This window comes from Dendrobium catenatum, unplaced genomic scaffold (genome assembly GCF_001605985.2).
Source record: "Dendrobium catenatum unplaced genomic scaffold, ASM160598v2 fragScaff_scaffold_1056, whole genome shotgun sequence".
NCBI classification, from domain to species: domain Eukaryota; kingdom Viridiplantae; phylum Streptophyta; class Magnoliopsida; order Asparagales; family Orchidaceae; genus Dendrobium; species Dendrobium catenatum.
In genome coordinates this window covers 8,903,386-8,925,805 of record NW_021319518.1, presented here as the reverse complement: position 1 = coordinate 8,925,805, position 22,420 = coordinate 8,903,386, and the positions used below count along the sequence as shown (strand labels likewise).

General features: G+C 37.5%; 1 protein-coding gene across 3 annotated transcripts in view; it reads right to left on the bottom strand.

Annotated features, from left to right (window-relative positions):
• The window catches only part of LOC110105609 (DNA-binding protein SMUBP-2), a 57,171-nt gene extending 37,936 nt beyond the window's left edge, over window positions 1-19,235 (bottom strand). The window contains exons 1-2 of one of the 3 annotated variants that reach the window (XM_020835184.2): window positions 18,015-19,235; window positions 10,413-10,721 (exon numbers count right to left, since the gene is read on the bottom strand). In XM_020835184.2, coding sequence (XP_020690843.2) covers window positions 10,413-10,721; window positions 18,015-18,843 — 1,138 coding nt within the window. In that variant the 5' untranslated portion in view covers window positions 18,844-19,235. The remainder of the gene's footprint in view (window positions 1-10,412; window positions 10,722-18,014) is intronic. The other 2 variants (XM_020835182.2, XM_020835183.2) reach the window with 2 other exon arrangements.
• Window positions 19,236-22,420: the final 3,185 nt, after the last annotated feature.

Genomic DNA, 22,420 nt, shown 5'->3' with positions numbered 1-22,420 from the left:
CCTAATTTAGTTGGAGTTAATTTATGATCAATTTGAAATTCAAATCAATTAAATTTGAAATTCAAATTCTTTCCTAATTTAATTAATCTATTATAGGAAAGTTCTTAATTTAAATCTATTTGAATTTTAAATTCAAATTGGATTTGATTTAGTACTTTCCTAATAAAAGCCCACCTTCCCACCTTGGAAACAAATCAAATTTCTTCCACCTCCTCTTGGCCGAAACTCACATGCTCCAATTGCTTAAATTTCTTTCCAAAGAGGGGAGTCTCTCATTTAGAATTAAATCAACCCTCTCCCTCTCTCCTTGCCGCCGCCCCCCAATCCCCTTTTACCTTTCTCTCTTCCTTTGATTATTATCAAATATGAAAATATTTAGGAAGTTACGAATTCTAACTCCCTCCATCCACTTCTCCCTAAGCCTCCATATCTTGGCCGGCCACACCTTGTCACCCCCACTTCAACTTGAAGAGAAACTTCTTTCTCTTCAACGGAGTTCAAGATTATCAGCAATCTTCAGAAGAAATCGTCATCTAGCATTCATGAATGGCCGATCCCGACACTGACTACGGACTTGCATACGACGAACACGGCTTCGTGCACATTCTCCATTCAACCTTCTTCGACGTGAACCCGAGGATCGACCATACGGTTGAGGACTACATATAACGCATCTTGGATACCTTGGTTGAAGCTATTGAAGAGCAACTTGAGATCGTCGAGTGGAGGATTGCAACTGATCCTTGACGAAGATTTTCTATTTTTTTTTTCTCGTATTTCTTAAGTCTAATCATCTTTTGTGATTTGATTGTAGTCATGAAGGATGTGTTTGCCCGATTCTGCCGAGCTTTATAAACGTAGGGAATTGAGTGCACTTCATTGTTTTATAATCTTATTGTTAGATTAGGAATTTCCGTTGAAAGCTGCTACTTTGCCTGAATTTATTTTCCTACGTTATTTTGATGATTCAAATCTCTTGATGTGCAACTTAGCCTAAACAAAAGTGACCACTCTTACATTTTGATTCATCGTCTTATTTGCTAATAGTTATATTTGTTATTTCTCTAATCAATAAGTTGTGCAAGCTTTTAATAAATTCATTGCAAGCATCGTAGTCCTACATCACTAAGATTATATGTTATAAGCACTTATGTTCCTTAAATAGATTTGGATCAACAACAATAATAACATCAATTAAATGCATTTTTTTTATTAATTGTGTCCTATTAAGAATCAAATTCTCATTTAAATATAATAAAAAAAGGTCATTTCTAATACTAAGTATTTTTAGTTCCACCTCTTCTTATCGAATAATTGGAAGACAAATGTTTTATATTACCAAGCCATCTAAGGCGATTCGATCTAATCTTATATAAAACTGGAGCAACACCAACCTTTTCACGTATATTTAAGGCTGCAAATAAACTGACTCAAGCTGAATAGGTGCTTGTTTATATTTGAGTTAATTTATTATCATCTTGTTCAAGATCGGTGCGAGACAGATTTGAGCATTGCTATTCCTGTTCAAGTTTAGTTCATTTAACTCGGTTTGTGTTTGATTCATGTTCAATTTGTTTCGTGCTTATCGAGCTTTAAATGAATGAGCCTTATCAAGCTATAAATGAGTTATACTTCTAGATGTTCATTAGCTTAACAAACAAGCCTATACATCAAGTCTATTCGTGAACATATCTAACGAATCTTGTCAAACAACCAAATGAGTTCATTCATGATCATATCTTACTAGTGTTTTCAAGCTACCAAACGAGCCTGTTAGCGAACATATCTAGTGTGGGTTTTTGAACTATTAAACAAGCTCATTCACGAATATATCAAATGAGTGTTCTTGAGCTATTAAACAAGCTCATTCATGGACATATATAGTCAGTGTTTTCAAACTACTATCTGGGCTCATTCAGAAACAAACAAGCTACGATTCTTCTCATAAATAAACTTACTAATAAACATTTTAAATGAACATTCTAGCAAACATGAATATTTATTTTAATTAACATATATTATAATATTTAAACAAATTTAAAATTTATTAATTAATAATTATGATATCACTAAATTATAATAAATATAAAATATTTATATTGATATGTTCATCAATTTTATAATCAAACATCAATTGAGTTTTTAGCAAGCTTATTCATGAGCTGTGTATCAAACAAGAATCGAACTTCATGTTGAGCTTGCTCACTGTCTTTAAATGATGTTCATGAATATAAATGAGTAAAACACATAGTTGTGCAAGCTTTTTTATTTAAGCATCGTTCATTTAAAAAAATGACCTTATTTGCTTAATTAAACAATCATGAATAAGCTTTAATCGAGCCGAACTATGAAGAACTTGTTGAACGCTCGGGTTGTTTATAGCCCTCCGTATATAATCGTTCCACATTCTATCTCTAAGTGTAAAGTCACTCATCCACCTAAGCATCCTTATTTCTGTAATACTTAATTTTATGCTTCTTTTTTAATGACCAACATTTTGTGCCATAAAGTATTGTAGGTCTCACAACCATCTAGAATTTTCCCTTAAGTTTGAGGGATACCATTTTATCACACAATAAGCTCGATGCATTCCTCTACTTCAACCATTCAACTTGAATTTTACTAATTATATCTCCACATTTCATCATCACTTTGAACAATAGACATGGGATATCTAAAACATTACTCTTTTTAATGACTTGATCGCCCAAAGTCCCTCCACTAGATCTATTACGACTAAAATTACACTCCATGTATTTGATTATAGATCTACTCAAACGACAATCTTTAAACTCTATGGTATACCTCTATAATTGAAGTTTTCCGTGAACTCCCTCTCTAGTCTTATCAATAAGAAAAATCTCATCAGCAAAAAGCATACAATATGGTACATCCTCTTGCAAATGTCTTGGTGAACACAAGCAACAACTCCTATATACATGACCTTAATGGCTTAAATCTAAGCATTATTAACTCATTTCTTTTCTAAAACTCTCCAAAGCACTTCTCTTGATATTTTATCATATATTTTCTCTAAATTAATAAATATCATATGTAGGTCCTCCTTGCTCTCTCTATATTTTTCGATCAAACCTCTCAACAAAAGTATAGCTTCCATAGTAGACCTACCCAGAATGAATTCAAATTAATTTTGAGAAACAATAGTATCACATCATAACCTTATGCTCAATTACTCTCTTCCATAGTTTTAAGTATGACACGTTAACTTAATTTCTCAAATAATTCACACTCATGTCCATTGTTTTTATTCTTAAAAATAGGAACCAACGCACTTTTTCTCCAATCATCTAATATCTTTTTATTCTTCAAAATAATATTTAAAAATTTAGTAAGCCAAAAAATTCTGAAATTTCCTAAGTATTTCCACATCTCTATTGGAATATCATCAAATCTGATTCTTTTTCCACACTTCATTTTCTTTAAATTATCTCTAAATTCAATTTTATTTTTACGATGATAAAAACAAAAATCTCTATTTCATTTAGGGTGCTAAGGTCGCCAAAGTCAATCTTATTCTCATAATCTTCATTGAAAAGCTTATCGAAATACATCATTCACCTATGTTGAATATCTTCTTCTAAGAAAAACACTATTTAATCTTCATACTTAAAACATTACTTGAACTAGATTCTTACTTCTCCTATATATTTACTTGTCTAACTTATACATACATTTTTCGTCCACCTTAGTATCTAATTTATTATATAAATCATTAAAATCAAAATTCTTTGCAATGCATATTGTTTTCTAGGGCTCCTTATGGGCCTCAGTAATGTCCTGAACCAGTGGGTCGTAACAGTGAAAACAAAGAAGACAAAGGAGGGGGCCAAAGGAGTGTACCTGTAGGTTCATGTCACAAGGAGACGACGGTTTGTCCTTGTGCGAGAGGACGAAGGAACTGCTCCACTTGGTTTCGTTGTTGGCTTCGTCGGTTTTAGATGGAGAAAACGAAGGAATTTCATCCAATATATTTGAGAGAGAGAGAACGAGGGTGAGGGAAAACTAGGCGAAAGGGCTTGAGTGGGGCATACAAACGAGCAAACCTACGGGCTTGAGCAGATGATTGGGAGAGTAAGCTACGCAAACTTGTGTCGTGTAACGTGTAGAGAGGAGGGAGCAAACATGAGAGGCTTAATGATTCATTTGGGAAGGTAACATTCTTTTATAATTATTTTTAGATATTAAAACTAATAAGTTAGAAAATGAGGATTTATTAAGTAATAATAAATTTAGATTAAATTAGATTATGATTTTAAATTAGAATGATTAGTGAAAAAATTATATATATATATATATATAGAGAGAGAGAGAGAGAGAGGAGAAAATGATGACGAAGAATTTTTTATCATTATTGATGAATTAATTTATTATTAGAATTTTAAAAATATATACAAATGAGAGTTATTTAGGAACAATTAATAAGCTAAATAAAAAAAGATATATTATTAAATTAAGAAAATATAAATATAATATAATAATATAAAAAATTCTAGAAAATATTAATAATCAAGTTACGAATTTTCATCTATTTTTAAATGATAGAACAAAGAAAATAAATTTTATCATTAATTTAAATTAAGTGATAAAATAAGTTCTTTTAAAAATCAATTAATTATGAGAGCATTTAGATACATTCAATAGCGAAGTAAAGAGAGGGGACAATTTATATTATATAAAAATATCATTTAAAATTTTAGTTACTAGATATATGAATTCATAGGAGTAAATTTTAAATATTAGAATTAGATAATATTTTGAGTTAGAGAATTATAAAGTATGGTAATAAGAATATAATTATATAGTTATTAAGCTGATGAAGATGGAGTAGTGATTAAAGCAAATTGTCAAGACATCCGATTTTGAAGTGAGTACTTAATATTCCTAAATTATTATAATAGATTATTTCTTGTAAATGCATTTATTAGCTTACCATTATTGTGAATTACTTATGTGATATCTTTGTTTAATGTAATTGATCAAAATGAACTTGATGATACAGAATTATATGCTTTGCACAAGTCTTATATTGAAATGATGTGAAATAATATAAAGCATGCAAATAAAGTTTTTAGGGGACTGTTTGGTTGGAATTAAAGTGTAAAGAATTTCAAATATAGGGATCTTAAAAATATTGGTGTTTGGTTGGAAGAAAAAAAAATGCAAAGTAAAGTAAATATAGTATTAATTATTTTAATTTATTTTTGAGGTAAACTAAACTTACTCAGTTTTGAGCAAGAATCATTTACACCATAAGTAAGTTCGCTTGACCGCCACCACCCACCACCGGCCACCACCTACACCAACCACCCCATCGTCAGACACCACCAGCCGGCCACTACCATCGTTACTTGTCACCTGCCACCACCACCATAGATCGGTGTCGGTCAACACTGCAATAGTTGGCCACCACTACTGTCATTACAATAGTTGTTCATTATTTTTATTTCATTTGAATGTATATTCAGTTGCATATTCTATGTGATCATGGATCCACCAGACCCAGATATAATAGATAGACAGAATGCTAGTCAGGCGGCTCCTATATATAGTACTGCTTTGATAGTTGATTCAAACATAATTTCATAGTTTGTTACTTTAATAGCTCATATGATAGGTGAGGCACAAAGCAAGGTTCCTATTTGAGATCTAAAGAGGTAGACAAACATCTGCAAATGTTTCTAAGATTGAATCCTACATGATTCGAGGGTACTATTGAGCCCATAGCAACAGATGATTGGTTGAGGAGGCTGAAGAAGACATTTGATGGTATGCAATATCCTCCTGAGAGGAAGGTATCATTAGCAGTCATGTTAGATGGAGAGACAGTACTGGTGGATGGGCCAGCAGGAGGAGAAATTTTAAGGGAGATTGAATTCTCCGATTACCTGGAAGGAGTTCACTGATGTATTTCGAGCTTGGTTTGTACCACCTTCTGCACGACAGCAGATGCAGGAGACCTTTTTGAGGTTGATTCAGGAGAGTAGGATAGTTATGTGGTACGAGGCAGAGTTCACTGCTTTGGCTAGATATGCTCCACAATTGGTTAGCACTCCCGCACAAAAATGTTGCAGGTTTCTGAGAGGATTTCGAGATAGTCTGAGATAGTCTCTGGTGCTATTTCACATTTATGATTTCTCTGAGCTAGTGGAGAGAGCTCGTATGATAAATAATGATCTGATGGCTACTCAAAAGCGGTGGACTGCTAGTAGAACGAGGTTTAGTGGCGAGACTTCTGGTAGTGTTTTTTTTTAAGAGCATATTTGCAACTGGAGACTCCAGGAGAGGTGGACAGTCAGTATCTACAGCAGTCTCTAGTAGTGGGAACATAGTCAGTTCTAGTTCTATTAGTGGGGCACCTGTGTGCCAGAGTTGTGAAAGACCTTATTCTGGTTAGTGCTACAGGATGAATGAATAGTGCTTTAGATGTGTTCAGATAGGACATTAAGTAGCAGAGTGTCCAGTGGGCAGGATTTGACTGACGTTCTGAGCCCAAATTTGAGAGCTTTGTAAGGCCGGTAGGGAGACCGAGGGCAGTTCCTCTCCGTATGTTTTCTGAGGGACCATCTGGTAGCGCTGGTTGTTCTAGTTCAATAGAAAGGAGGCCATCTGGCAGTGGTCAGAGAGAGTCTACTAGTTCAATTGCTCCAGCTCCAGTTCAATCATGTGCATGCAATTTAACTCAGTAGGGGGCTCGTGATGCTCCAGATATTGTGACAGGTACGATTTACATTTCTGAGCATCTATATCGAATATTTCTTCAATTTACTGCACTTGCTTTCAATTTCTTTATGTTACTTTATTGACTTGATAATGTATGATAGCCATTCGATTTTATATCTATGATATTGAGATTTCTAATAAAAAGTGAAAATCCAATTTGATTTTATTACACATTTTCTCATATGATATTATTTTAGTTGAGTCGATATGCGGCTTAGATTGATTGCTTGAATAAGTAAATTATGTTATTTTTAGGCAGCAAGAGTTATGTATTCCAGGGAATTAGAGGTATTTTATCCTATTTGATTTCTGCTGTAGAAGCAGATAGATTTTGTAAAAAGGGTTGCATAATATTTCTAGTATCATTCTGGGATAGGAGTATAGATTTTGAATCTTTTTTAAATATCCTGGTAGTATGAGATTTTTCGGATGTATTTCCTGATGAGATAGTCAGTTTAGCTCCGGACAGAGACTTAGAGTTATGTATTGATAAATTTTAGGTACGGCCCTGATTTCCAAAGCTCCGTATAGGATGGTACATAAGGAGCTTTAGGAGTTTAAGGTTCAGCTTCAGAAGTTAGTTAACAAGGAATTCGTTCATCCTAGTATGTCTCTGTGGGGAGTACATGTTCTATTTTTGAAGAAAAAGATGTTACGATGCGTATGTGCATTGACTACATGGAGTTGAATAAAGTCACTACCAAGAAAGTATCATCTGACACAGATTAATTATCTATTCGATATGCTTGCTGCATCTTCTGTATTCTCGAAGATTAATATATGATCTGACTACTATCAAGTTAAGGTGAGAGAGGCTAATGTGGTGAAGATAGCTTTCAGTACTCAGTACGGACACTACAAATTTTTTCTCATGCTATTTGGGGTGACGAACGCACCAGCCGTCTTTATGGATCTGATAAACAGAATGTTCATAAATTTTCTAGATCAGTTTGTGATTGTTTTCATAGGTGACATTTTGGTATATTCTGCTTATAAAAAAGATAGCGCCAAACATTTTATGATTATTTTGGAGACTTTGAGGTAGCACCGGCTATATGTTGAACCCGACCTTTCTATGCATGTTAATAAGAGTCGACATGGTTCGAACCATCAAACAAATATACGATCATGACGTCGACTGGGATATTTGTGTTTATTTGTTCATGTTAGTCCTCCAAGGCCTATAATCAAGAAAATTTCATAACAAAAGTGCACAGCCTACAATGAACCCTATCAGCAATTAGACAGAGTTGTCAAGGTTCAATAGATAATTACAAAAATACCCCCTAAAAATCAGCATGGGCTCCGGCGAGCGTGTTATGAGTAACATGTGACACCTGAGGAAGCTGCGCGAGTCAAATAATAAATTTAAGTTCAAGTCCGATTCTTCAATGCGAGTAGAAAGGAGTCGATGCGGCTTGAACTATTAAACAAATATACAGTCACGATGTCAATCAAGATATTTATTTTTATACGTTCATATTAGACTTTCAAGGCCTATAAACAATAAAAATTCTCTAACAAGGGCATACAGCCGACAATGACCCAATTCTATATCGACAGATTGATGGAGTCGACAATGTTCAATCCATAAATGAAATTCCTCATAATTACCCTGATGACGGCCGGGTTAAACGTAAATCTCAACCGATTATATGCTTCCCAAATACCCATGAAACTCCAAGAAAATACCAAAAATCAAGAAATTTAAAATGAAATAAATTATCAAACACTTAAAGTGAAAATAGACATCCATCATCCGCAACAGTTTGCATAGGTGGACAAATCTAAAAATTACTTCAGTTCACAAAGAGCTAATGTCTGGTCGAGAATATCACTAGAATTCATTCTCAAACAGTTTCCTACCAGCAAGAACGTGACACGTATTCTCTAAGCAGCAATTTTTCCATCAAATGGCGCCACAGAAAAACGATTATGATCGGGGCCCTTTAAATCGGGTGGTTTGTTGTCAAATGGAACCACTAAATTACGATCATGGCTAGAGTCCATAAGCTCCCCGACGACACTAAATTATTGAGATATGAATCAATGAGATATGATCGACAGGGCACAAAGTCCTTTGTTAGGTAAGATAGATTCAGATTCGTCCCCTTAGACAAACTTCCACTCCAGGTCTACAAGGTACCTTATGCGACAAGAATCTTTCTGTCAGGTTGGGTCGACTGCCTCCTCTAACTAAGTATACTAGGGACCACGATGGCCCGAGACGACGGAACCATGGGACTTGATCAGGCTCATCATCCATTCCCCCCCCCATCCGCTTTAAGTGCAAGATGGTGAAATTTCAATTTTAAATATTAAATTTTTAAGTACCTAAACCCATGCTGTTGCTATACATCAGATACCACGTATTCTCTATGTATTTGACAAACGACTAGCCTCAATTGAAAGTTCTCTCTCGTTATCGGGATGAGTAATTAAATATAGGGGCTTGGGCCTATAGAAAACTAGAACTCGAATCTAAATTCCTCGCAAAATGAGGGTGAAAACTCTGGGTTGTGTCTTATTTCAAACCCAATCTGCCTTCTAAAAGTATACCCTGAAACTTAATCCGTTAAAACTCCCCAGAAAGAGGGGAGGCCAAGGCATGGATTTTCAGAGCCCACATGAGGAAATTAATCTTCTTGGGTGTAAGCTTGTTAATTCTCCTATGGAACTTTTTATTCATTTGAGAATGACGAAAGCTATGAAAATCCTTTTTGGTATTGATGTCTTGTTGTCAAAATTATCTAACCATCACAGAGTGTGATATATCTTTAGTTTGTTAGTGTAGTCAGCCAGTATATTCAAAATACAAAGAAAATACACTGAGAAGTTAGACTAAATTTTTTAGATATATTAAGAAATCTTTAGAAAAAGATATAGTTTATTAGAAACAAAATTATTTGAGGATCGAAGCTTTTTCCAATCCTGATTATGCTAGATTTATTGAAGAACGAAAGTCAACTTCATGATACTATATTTTTGTGAGTGGAAATCAAGTATCCTAAAAAAGTAAGAAGCAAATAGTTGTAGCTAAATTGAGTGTTGAAGCTAAGTACCGCACAATGGCTCATTCTGCTTGCAAATGATGTGGGATCAACACTTATGTAGAAGAATTTGGCTTTCCTGTAACCCAACCTATGATCTGTAACTTTGAAAATTAGGTAGCTATCTGCATTGCAAGCAATCATATATTCCATGAAACAAACAAATATATTGAAGTTGAGTTGTCACTTCATCTGGGATGTAAGTTCGCAAAGATCATCACTCCTCATAAATCAAGTAAAAAACAACTAACTGATATCTTTATCAAAACTCTGAGTACTCATTGTTTTTCTAACCTTGGTAACAAAGCTGTAACTTTTGATATATACACTCCAACTTAAGAGAGAATATTATAATAGGAAAAAAAAAAGGTTATATTTTTAGTAGGATATTCATGATATTCAACCTATCAATTTTTTTTGTTTGTACTCACCTTATATGGATATATGCATTTACACACCAAATTTCAGTCAATAATACATATGAATTTTTTCTATGTAAATAACTTTTAATTTTAATAGTTTGTTGCAATATTTAGAAAGACTGATTGACTGGTAATGATTAGACCAAGAACAAGGAATCATGCAAGAGATAACAAGAAATACAAAAAACATTCAACATACCAGTAGAAGAGCTGATAGCATTGAGATTACAAATTGTGTCACATTGCTCTTGTTGAGACTGCCCATGGCTAACAAGATACTCAATCGGTTTCAGCGAATCAGAATTCTCATCAGGATGAGGGACAGCATTCAACTCTTCTTGGGTGAATTCTAGCTCTGCATCCCGTTCTATACGAAGAAGTTCTGACATATGATTAACGAAGTCCTCTATCTTGGCCTGCACTACTGTTGCTTTCTCTAGCTGCATTCCAAGACCACCATGCATATTTTTTGTACCAGACATTTTTCGTACAGCAGCTCGATGCTGAGCTGCAAATACATTTTGTAATGCAAACATTCTTTATTTGTCTGCTGTGTTTCACGGACAAGGCAAATGACAGATAAAAAGGTACACAAATAAGTAATGAAGATGCCCATTTATGAGTTATACCATACAACAAAAAATAATTGGAAACAAGGTGATTGTAAATTAACCCAAAACTGTTCTTATTTTCCTCTAAACCTCTCCAACTCCATGTGGCCTGTTTCAAAAATTGACTTAAATTTTCTAGGGTGAAATTGTGATTTATTGTATGGAGATCATTTTCAAGGAATTCCAACTGAAGTTAAAGTATTTATGAAAGCTATTCCATCATTACGAATGCTAATAAGCATTCACTCAAAACAGAAAATTTGTTTGACAAAGAAGCAAGTGCGAGCAAATACTTAACATTGAAAACTGACCTCATATGGTCAGCTTTTGAGGTAATTACCGAACCAAATGCTGCCTTGGTTAACACGTACCCTTGTCAGTAACATAGTCGTGGTTACATATCTAGACTTCAAAGCCAATCCAGTTTTCCCGTTTCGATACAAAGTATTTTTATAAGGGAACAGATAACACCACACCAAAAAGTGCAAATTTTCATCTAGAACAGGCAATGGAAGATGGAAAATGACAAGCAAGAATAGTTAAAAATGGCTAAATTTACAACCGGGTCTGTGAGGTCAAGGAATTGTTTCAGGTTGGTTGATGTTTTCAAAAAATCTACAATTGGGTACCTCATTATGGTGATATGCTTCAAATTAGTCATTCAGGATGGAATCGTCAAAATCCTTAAAATCCCTAAAATGTCATCGACTTATAAGATGAGTTGAAGGATCTAGTTTAGACAAATTGACAGTAACAGTGGCTAGTTCTTCATCCTTGTACTTCGCAACTCATCATCTGCAACTAAAACACAATCGTTGCACTTCTTACTTGGAAAACATAGGGCGAAATTTTATGGAATATACCAAATCTGAAGTAGATAGGTATGTGCTCTAACTATTAACTTCAATCAACTTAGTCCATTCATCTTTGGCGATGATTTTTCAAGAGTTATATTTCCCAAAAAAATTTAGAAAATATCTATGGCTCTATCCAAGTTTTTGTGAAGTTTTTATATCATCTATGATGCACAGACACAGACACAGACACGATGATGCGGATATGACAAGACACAAATACGGAACATGTTTTCTATATTTTCAATAATTAACGTGTTCCGTATTTTTTTTTCACTCTTCTCTGGGGAAGCTAGAGAAGAGTGAAAAAAAAATACGAAACACATTAATTATTGAAAATATAGAACACAGATATAAGTTGGACATGATATTATAATTTTTATATTATAAAGATAGTGTATAAAAATTGAATAAGCAGAGTATTAATAATAATTGAGAAATAATAAGTCATTTAATAAGTATATGCGCTTAAAATGACTAATATTAGGATGCCGAGAATTGGGGGTGAATGTCATATCAGATATTGAGAGAGGATACGACAACATTGTCGAGAATCAGGCATCAATGTTGTGCAATGGGCATCAAGCTTTGAAGTCGAGATAGCATCGACCATCGATGTCAAGATGACGTCGGTCGTCAATGTTAAGATGATGTTGGAGCAACTTATAGTGCACTCCCTCAAAGTGATAGTGCACTCCCTCAAAATCAATCCGACATGCAAACCGATTATCCAAAAGAAACGAAACTTTGCTCCAGATCGTCAGCAAGCGATCGAGCAGGAAGTGGATAAACTTCTGGATGCTGGATTTATACAGGAAGTTCACTATCCCACTTAGCGAATGTTGTCATGGTTCGAAAGGGGACTGGAGCTAGGGGTACAACCGAGTCAAGCCGGCTCGGGCTCGACTCATTAATGGGCTCGATGAGTCAAGCTATCGAGCTCGCAAGTCGAGCTTGAACATGAGTTCGAGCTCGAACGCTAAATGAGCTCGAGCTTGGACACTGGGCTAATCAACTCGATGGCTCGTCGGGTAGCTCGCGTCTGCGGGAGCGAGTCCCGTCGGCGGGAGCGGGTCGCGTCGGCAAGAGCTGGACAGCGAGCGAGAGTGGGTGCGGGAGCGGGAGCGTGACAGCGAGCGAGAGCGGGAGTGAGAGCGAGTGCGCGACTACGGGAGCGGGTTGTGTCGCGTCTGCGAGAACGGATGCCTCACGGGAGTGGGACTGTGGGAGCGGGTGCCTCGCGGGAGCGGGTGTGAGAGCAGGAGCGCGACGGGGAGCAGGACAGCGAAGAGCAAGATTCACGTATGAGGCATCCGCTCGACTCGACTCATTTCGTGAGACGAGTCGAGCTCGAGCTCGTCTTTCAAGCTCGACTCGAGCTCGAGCTCGTCTTTCAAGCCCGACTCGAGCTCGAGTTCAGTATTTGGCAGTCAAACTCGACTCGAACACCCCCTGACTCGAGCTCGACTCGACTTGTTTGCACCCCTAACTGAGCTTGGAGAATGTGTATAGATTATACAGATCTCAACAAAGCCTGACCGAAAGACAGCTTTCCCCTTCCTCGTATTGACCAGTTAGTCGATACCACTTCTGAACATCAGATGTTGAGCTTTATGGATGTCTACTCTGTTTATAATCAAATAAAGATGAATCCTGCTGATGAAGAAGCGACAGCCTTTCAAACAGACAAAGGGTTATACTGCTATCGGGTAATATCCTTCGGACTCAAAAATGCTGGAGCAACTTATCAACGGCTCATGAATAAGGTTTTCAAAAACCTTATTGGGCGTACTATAGAGGTGTACGTGGACAATATGTTGGTGAAAAGTCTTGAAAAATCTCAACATATCTCTGACCTGAAGTAGTGTTTCCACATATTAAGACATTATAATATGCGACCAGCTAAATGCGCCTTTGGAGTCGCTTCTGGAAAGTTTTTGGGGTTTATGGTAATCCACAGAGGGATTGAAGCTAATCCCAAGAAGATCAAGGCACTAAGAGATATGGTGCCACCAAAGAATATCAAGGAGGTCCAAAGGCTTAATGGGAGAATTGCAACACTCTCGTTTCCTAGCACGTTCAAGAGACAAATATATGTCCTTCTTCAAGATACTTAGAGGTGTCTTGATTTCAATGGACTGATGAATGCTAAGAAGCCTTTGAATAACTACGAAAGTATTTGGCATCCCCGCCCCTACTTTCTAACCGACACTAGGAGAAAAGTTGTATTTGTATATGGCTGTTTTTGCCCAAGTCATTAGATCAGTCTTGGTACGAGAAGAAAATGTTGTACAACGTCCCATCTATTATGTTAGTAAAATTATATCTGAAATAGAATGACGTTATCCTTTAGCAGATAAAACAGCATTGGAGTTAATTTATTTTGCCAGAAAACTACACCCTTACTTTCAAGCCCGTTCAATTAGGGTTTACACAAATCTATCATTAAAAAGTATTCTGCAAAAGCCAGAAGCATCGTGCAGGCTAGTTAAGTGGTCTGTAGAGCTAGGAGAATTTGATATTCACTACTTGCCTAGGCCCGATTTTAAATCTCAAGCACTGGCAGACTTTGTAGTTGAGTGCACCGTCCCAGCATCCGATCTTCAACCAAGTGCTTCGCCTTCTCCTCCATAATGGACGTTGTATGTCGATGGAGCTTCTGGAAGTTCTGGCACTAGGGCCGGAATTCTGTTAATCTCTCCACAGAAAGTTACCCTTGAGTATGGGCTCCGACTCAAGTTCCCGGCAACAAACAACACGGCAGAATATGAGGCCCTCATTGCTGGATTATGACTAGCAATTGACTGTGAGGTCCATAACCTAATAGTCCACACTGATTCCCAATTAGTCGCCTCTCAGGTGAAGGGGAAGTTGATATCCACAATCTGTAACTAGCCCAGTATTGCAGCATTGTGAAGTTATTATTTGCCCTTATAAGAAAGCATTAGATCATACATGTTCTCCGAGAGCAAAATGCAAAAGTAGATGCTCTTTCCAAACTTGCTACATCAACAACGGGAGATCTTTATAAAAGAAAGTGTATCGAGGAGATCCACTTTCTAAGTATTCAACATCCGTGGGTCATACACTCAATCGATGAACCAAAAAAGGCGTCTTGGATCAATCCCATCTTGTCTTTTCTACAGGATGGGGTACTACCTGAAGAGTCCATGGCTTCAACGCGACTTCGGAGACAAGCAGCAAATTTCACCATTATCGGTGACGAGTTGTATAAGCACTCATTCACCAGACCATATCTCAAATGTCTCCCACCTTCAGAAGCTGATTACGCACTCAGAGAAGTTCATTCAGGAGTGTGCGGAGAACATATGGGAGGAAGAGCGTTGGCTTATAAGATCATGAGACGGGGATTCTATTGGCCTACAATGAAATAGGACGCACTTGAGTTTACTCAAAAGTGCAAAAATTGCTAATTGCATTCCAATCTCAACCATACACCCGCTCTGGAGCTTGCATCACTGCAGAGTCCCTGGCCTTTCGCCCAATTGGGAATCGATATAATGGAACCCTTCCCTATAGCCACTGGACAACAAAAATTTATTATCCTGGTTGTAGATTACTTCACCAAATGGGTGGAAGCAGAACCTTTGGTGAAGATTACTAAAGCAAATGCCAAGCAATTCTTGTGGAAGAATATAATCTGTCGCTTTGGCATTCCTGCAAGAGTCATCATTGATAACGGGACACAGTTCACTGGGAAGATTTTTATATCTTTTTGTAAGGATTTTCATATTCAGCTCATCCACACAGCTGTTGCCCATCCCCAAGCAAATGGGCAAACAGAGGTTACAAATCGAACAATTCTGAAAGGGCTGAAAAATAGAGTTTGCAAGAGGGGCGGTGTTGGGCAATTCCCAAATCTATTATTACTTAAGTTTTAGTATTATTTTGCCCATAAAGCAATTAGGCAACAATTTAGAAAACAATTCGAGCTAAAAAAAGCCCTATGGTTGAATTATTTCCAAGGTATATAATCTGATTAGTGTTAAAGCACAACATAAAATGTAGCCAATGGCAACATATATATTGAACAATCATAGTCAAAATCCATCCATTTCTATAAAAGCATGAATTCTATACTAAAAAGAGGTCAAAACTAAATTGTTTGGAATTGTTAACATCAATATGTATGCCAAAAGTTCAACATCTGAGCCCTCCACCATAATCCAGCGCAATGAATAAAATGAAATCAACAAAGCGAAATGAAAAAGAATAAAACTTGTGAGGGGATGCATGCATGCACATTATAAATACATATATATAACAATTCAAAAAGATGGGAAGGAAAATGAAAAGAGTTGAACATAGAGAGAGAGCTCTACTGGCACCACTAGCAGGCGCCATATATCCTAACACCCCTCAGAAGCGTATTATATAGCACTTGGCTATATGTACGCACATATATATATATATATATATATATATATAGGCTATATGTATATATAAACATAAATAACCATTCAAAAAAAGGGAGAGAAAATGAAAAGAATTAAAAATAGAGAGATAAATCTCCTGTCACCACCAACGAGCACCATATCTCCTAACACCATTGGCAAGCATCATATATATCACTTTGGCAACTTTGCAAAACACCTTTCAGTGCACTAGGCAGAAAACCCATCATTGCTTGCAATAAAAATGCAATCCTTTTTGAAAAAAGGGGGAAGTCGCATAACACCCCTGTAAAGAAAAGTATGACAGTCCACTGACTATTTAGACCCAGAGTTTCATATTTCACTAATTTAGTCCCTCAACCATACAAAATTGATAATAATCCCTTGGGGACTAAGTTGGGGGACTGAGTTGGGGCCAATTTTATATTTGAATTTTTATATGAGGGTTCATTTTTGGACCAATCTTGTCAGTCGAAAGACTAAATTGGAGAAATGCGATAATTTGGAATGATTAAATTCACCACATAGGAAGTCAGAGGGCTACTTTGGGATTAAATCTTATATATAAATACTTTGTGTGCCTATGATTATGAGCTTAGGCCGGTTTGCTTGAATTCTACTAGTTATCTGTTAGACCGGTCCTCCCTGGACCGGTCCAGCCGGCCCAATCCAGCGGGCCGGTTCGCGTCTACCGAAGGAGGCGGGCGGAGAAAGAAGCGGACGGCGCAGGGAGGCTAGAGGTGGGGCCCATTTGAATTTCAAATGGTTTCTTGGAGCCAAAACGAAGGGAAGTGAGGGCAATTAGGTCCTTTTGTGTCTATTTTGAATTGTATGCATTAAGTAGGGAGTAATGGGGTGGTTTAGGGTTATGTGATTGTTTTGAAGTTTTCTCTTGTTCTTCTTGTTGATTTGGGCTCTAGATCGTATTCTAGAGACTTGGGAGAGTGCGATCCTCCTCTCGAATAGAGGATCCTTGTATCTTTGCTATTTTCCTTTCATCTTCTAGTAAAATACAAGTTCGTACTTCGTGTTTCTATCATTTTTCTCGTGTTTTTCCCACTGTTTGGCTGATTTCCTGCTGTGGACAGCAGTTTTGCTGTGAGATCTTTGGCTAAAGTGATTAGGAAATACTTGGAATCAAGTATTTCCTATCATTATCATCCCAAATCTCGAGTGAAAAGGGTATCATGTATAGGTTGCAGATGTTAGATAAGGTTTCATGAAATTTTATTGCCCCACCCATTACCACAATGTGATAGTTCGGCAACTAAATGACCCAAAAAATACTTTTAACACTCCAATTCTAAGTTGCATATAACTATAATGACTCTTTGCAAATTTTCATCTAGTGACTTGGTTTTCATCCATATGTATGGGGCTTGTTTCCCCTGCTAGTCTAAAACAAACACATTAGTGTATATACTCTAGATCACATATGTACAAAAAAAAAAATCAATTAATACAATTGAAACCAGTAGATGCAAATTATTCTACAGCCCAAACATATCACCGGTCATTCTACTCAAGAGACTAGTGACTAAATTTGATCAAACTAAATGTATGTTCAGTCTATTATTTTGCTTTATGAATCAACAGGAAGCCAACACTCACCAATACAGAATTCAGATCCTTTTTTTATAGTTTGCTAATCCAATAATGTAAATAAATGTTACAGAGATTTAAACAATGATCGAATGGATAAAAAACGCTTAGCAAGGAACTAAGAAAGCAATGAAAATTCCGAAGATCTTTTGATAATTAATTACCAAGTGTTCTGTGCTCACTTTAAATTAGGGGAAGGTGAAATGTCTGTCAACTCTGTTCAATTTTTATGAGTGCAATGAACCTTGATTCTAAAGCTCTTATAAACATCAAAGAAAACAATAGGATAAGAGGCAAAAGAAGTAGTAGAAACAGGTACTTGAGCTTGCAAATTCTTTGAGAAGCCTCCAGGATTCGGTGGCTCGCCAGTCAGGGAAAACGGACTTTCTCTGGAGGTCCTGCAGGATATCACGGAGCTCGCGCTGGAAGTGATCGAAGAGGGTGGGGTAATGGGTGCAGACTTTGAAGCAAAGGGCCTCCAGTCCTTTGGGCATGGGGATTGCATTAAGGTAAGGCTGAGCTTGGATTACAAAGGCCAGACTTCCTGTGCCGGTGCCATTGCCATTGGGGACACTTGATGTTGCCACCGCTCCCACGCCAAGGCCCAGTCGCTGCCTCAGCTCGGAGAACTCACCCAAAATCTCCATCGATGCCAAGTCTGAAGCCATGGATCGCATCCCCTGGGAGATCCAGCGAACGACACACTTCCCGAGCTCCCGCCGACCTAGAGGGTCTCCGTTCTGGTACAGCGTACGGACGCTGATGGATGCCTCTTCCGCAGATGGGACGCACTCCTCGGCCGCCATTTCCCCACTTTTTTGCTTATGCCGTTGCTGGCGGCGGTGCTCTTCTACAGTCTTTCTTGTACTGCTGGTAGTGCTGCTGCTGCTGCTGCTTTTGTTTTTTAGGAGAGATGACGACGACGATGATGATGTCGATATTGATTGCCGTTGGTTAGAATATGCCTTCAGTCGCCTGTTAGCCCCCCCGCACCCTCTGTCATTGCAGATGTGAAGTGTAGAAAAGCAAGAGGCATGCGGGCTGTAAAAAAAGGAAAAGTTTATCCTCTTTGGAAGAAAAGTATGCGCGATGGCGATGGTGTTTGCTGCTGCAGTAGAAACCCCGAAGTACGGCGGGGCAGCATCCATTTTATTACCAAGACCACTTCCTTTATCTGCACAAAAGAATCCTAACTCACAGAATTAGTCGCAACTATCTCCTGCAACTGCCAGAATCCCTACCGGAAGCTTGAAGAACGAACTACCTCCACTCCAGATCCCAAAGCTTTTTTCTTCTTCTTCTTCTTCTTCTTCTTCTTCTTCTTCTTCTTCTTCTTCTTCTTCTTCTTCTTCTTCTTTAGATTGATGTTTTTTTTTTTTTTTTTCATTGCCGTCCATCCAATATAGTGAAAGAAACAAGGGGCTGCGAAGAATGCACGTTACGAATGATTAGATAATAGTTTTTTTTTTTTTTTTCATGGGCTTCTCACCGTTTTCCTCTCCTGTGGCACCGGAGCACGATCAATGTTGTGCAAAGCTGGTCCACAAAGGCCACAACATGCTGCAGCCTTTATCTTCACAGAGGGTCATGTAATAAGCTGACATGGGAAAGATTAGTGCCATCAAAATCAGATCACTGGTCAAATTTGGGTCCAATCTAAAATTGACCCGGGACTAAACCCTAAACCCTATTTTGATTAGAAGCAAAACCACAAGAGCTCACTCGCTGTTAAGGTAACTTTCTCCGTTTCGTGCGCGTCTACAGTTTGCTTTTTATCTTCTCTTTTTCTTCGTCGTTCTTCGGCTTCATTCTGCTGGAGGTGTGGAGATTGCATGAGTCGCTCCTTCGTTGCAGTTCGATTTCGATCCTTCGATAACGTTGTCGAAAGTTACAACATTTTGATCGAAAGCAAAGACGAGAGCTCGCTCGCTGCGAAGGCAACTTTCTTCCTTTCGTCATTGATGTTCGGCTTCGTTCCGCTGGAGGTGGAGGTGTGGTGCTTGCAAGAGTCTCTTCGTCGGCTCCTTCGTTGCAGTTCAACTTCGCTCCTTCGACGACGTTATCGGAAGTTACAACATTTTGATCGGAAGCAACGACGAGAGATCGCTCGCTGTGAAGGTAAATTTCTCCCTTTTGTTCATTGTTGTTCGACATCGTTCAGCAGGAGGTGTGGAGATTGCACGAGTCGCTTCTTCGACTCCTTCGTTGCAGTTCGACTTCGCTACTTCGACGATGGGGAGTCTAGGATTTGTTTTTTATCTTCTCATTCTCATCATTGATGTTAATCATCTCTCCCGGACGACGTTCCCTTCCAATCGAAACAAAAGTTACAACATTTTGATCAGAAGTAACGAAGTTTGCTCGCTATGAAGCATGGCCAAATCTCATAAATACGCTGAACTACAGGATACCGAGTTAAAATGGGTCATTTTCGGGTTTCCGGGTCAACCCGAACAACAAATCAAAACGGGTCAAAAATCAAGACCCGAACTCTACCCGGTTCGCTTTCAGGTGACCCGAACCTGAAATTTTTGTGTCGGATTAGATTTGGGTTTTCGGATCGTGTCAAATGTTGATAGCCCTTGAAAAGATCTGAGTTTTGATAATCAAAGATTCACAAAATTTATACCTAGCATGGTTGTTATACATCTTATTCGGTATATATATATATATATAAAGAAATTCTTTACAGCAGTTGGATAACTTGTCTAAAGAAGAACCAGAACCGCAATGACAACCTAGCAAGCATTAAGGTAACTACCAGCAGGAGCAACCCTCAATTACAAGAACAAAACCAGTAAGGTAGCAACCACATGTCTAGAACCAATAACAACACAACAACTAGTCCCCTCAATTACAACTACAAAGGTTGGCCCATTGCTAGGCACCAGGCAACCTACATAGGCATTGAGGTAACAAGCAACTTGCATAGCCATAGATAGGAATCAAGTATTAAGTTCATCTTATAATACAATTTGATTAACAATTCCCTCAAATTCTCAAAGGCCAACAGAATTATTTCTGTTGACTGAACTGTCACCATCTTCTTTTGGATTTTGTTCAACGTTTAAGGTTATGATATTCTTCATAATATTATCAAGTTATGGGTCAATCATAACTACAAAAGAATAGGTTTAATTCAAATAAACAATAAAATTAAATTAAAAGAGGTACCAAGTAAATCATGGTCTAACCCTGCACTCCATATAACCAATCTTTTGCACAAATTAGTGCTTCGACAATATTATATTTTAATGCACTTCAGTGCTAATCCAAAACTCTACCAATAGTACTGAATGCACTTTCAAAAGCATCTATGGAAATAGGAATGCATAGAACTGTTGAAACTTGTTGAATATGAGTTAGGTTGTTAGACCTAAGCTTATGTCTCAAAGGATAACCAAGAGGGAGGTGAATTGGTTATTTAAAAAAAATATTCCTCTTTTTGATATTTTAAAAAGTTTGAAACCGATGGATTCTTTGTAGCAAGTTTTAAAACTATTTTCCAACCACAAAAAAATAAAAAGATAGAAATTAAAGTAGCGGAAATAAAAAAACACAAAGATTTAAAGTGGTTCAGTCAAACACGACCTACATCCACTTCCTGAAGTCTCTCACTTTAGGTATTGCACTATTATCACTAGTGCCTCTCCTTTTATCCCCACAGCAAGGCAAAGAAGCCTTCACAAAAACTCTCTTCCACCACTACCCGGTGGGGTAGAGAACCATTGTCCTTTTACACCCTCCAATTGTCGGCAGAGAACCTTCCGCTGTTCACACTCTCCAAGTGTAGGGAGAGAACCTTCGGCTGTTCACACTCTCCAAGTGCAGGTAGAGAACCTTCTGCTATTCATACTCTCCAAGTGTAGGCAGAGAACCTTCGGCTGTTCACACTCTCCAAGTGTAGGCAGAGAATCTTTCGCTGTTCACACTCCTCGAGTATCGACAGAGAACTGGATCCTTTTAAACAAACTTCACACGAGCAATCTAGAAGGATAAGAGAAAGAGTGAACAAACATAAATCATACACACAGATTCTTGCCCTTGAGTAATTTAGTGAACCATTCACGCTCCAATAGGAAGAAATCTCTCTTAAACACTCTCTCACACTCACTCCTTCAATTGCCCTTTACCATTCATGAAGACCAGTAGACAAAAAGATTAAATGACAGTTTTAAGTGGCCCTTTTATAGAAAAGACACAAAAAACCGTCCAGAAAATTTGAATTTTTCAAGTTTGAATGTCCACGATCGTCCCATACGATCGAATTTTGTACGTACGAATAGTTCAAAAACTATTATCTACGAACTCATTATGAATGGGTACGAACTATTTTCGTACCTGATCATCATTCTGTACGAACATGGTTCATCCGGTACAAACAGTTATTTTTCAAAGTTTGTTGGTACAAAAATTCAGGACGAATTATAAGTATATAGAACAGAGCCCTTCGTCTCGGTACGATTTAAAAATATTGTCTGGATGAATAGTGTTTTTTACCAAATCTAGAGTAGATCGTCTTGGGATGAACTAAACATTTCGTCTGGACGAATAGTGTATTTGCCAAATTCAGAGTAGATCATCCAGGGATGAATTAAACATTTCGTCTGGACGAACAGTGTATTTTCCAAATCCAAAGCAGATCGTCTAAGGACGAACTAAATATTTCATCTGGATGAATAGTGTATTTTCCAAATCCAGAGCAGATCGTCCATGGACGAACTA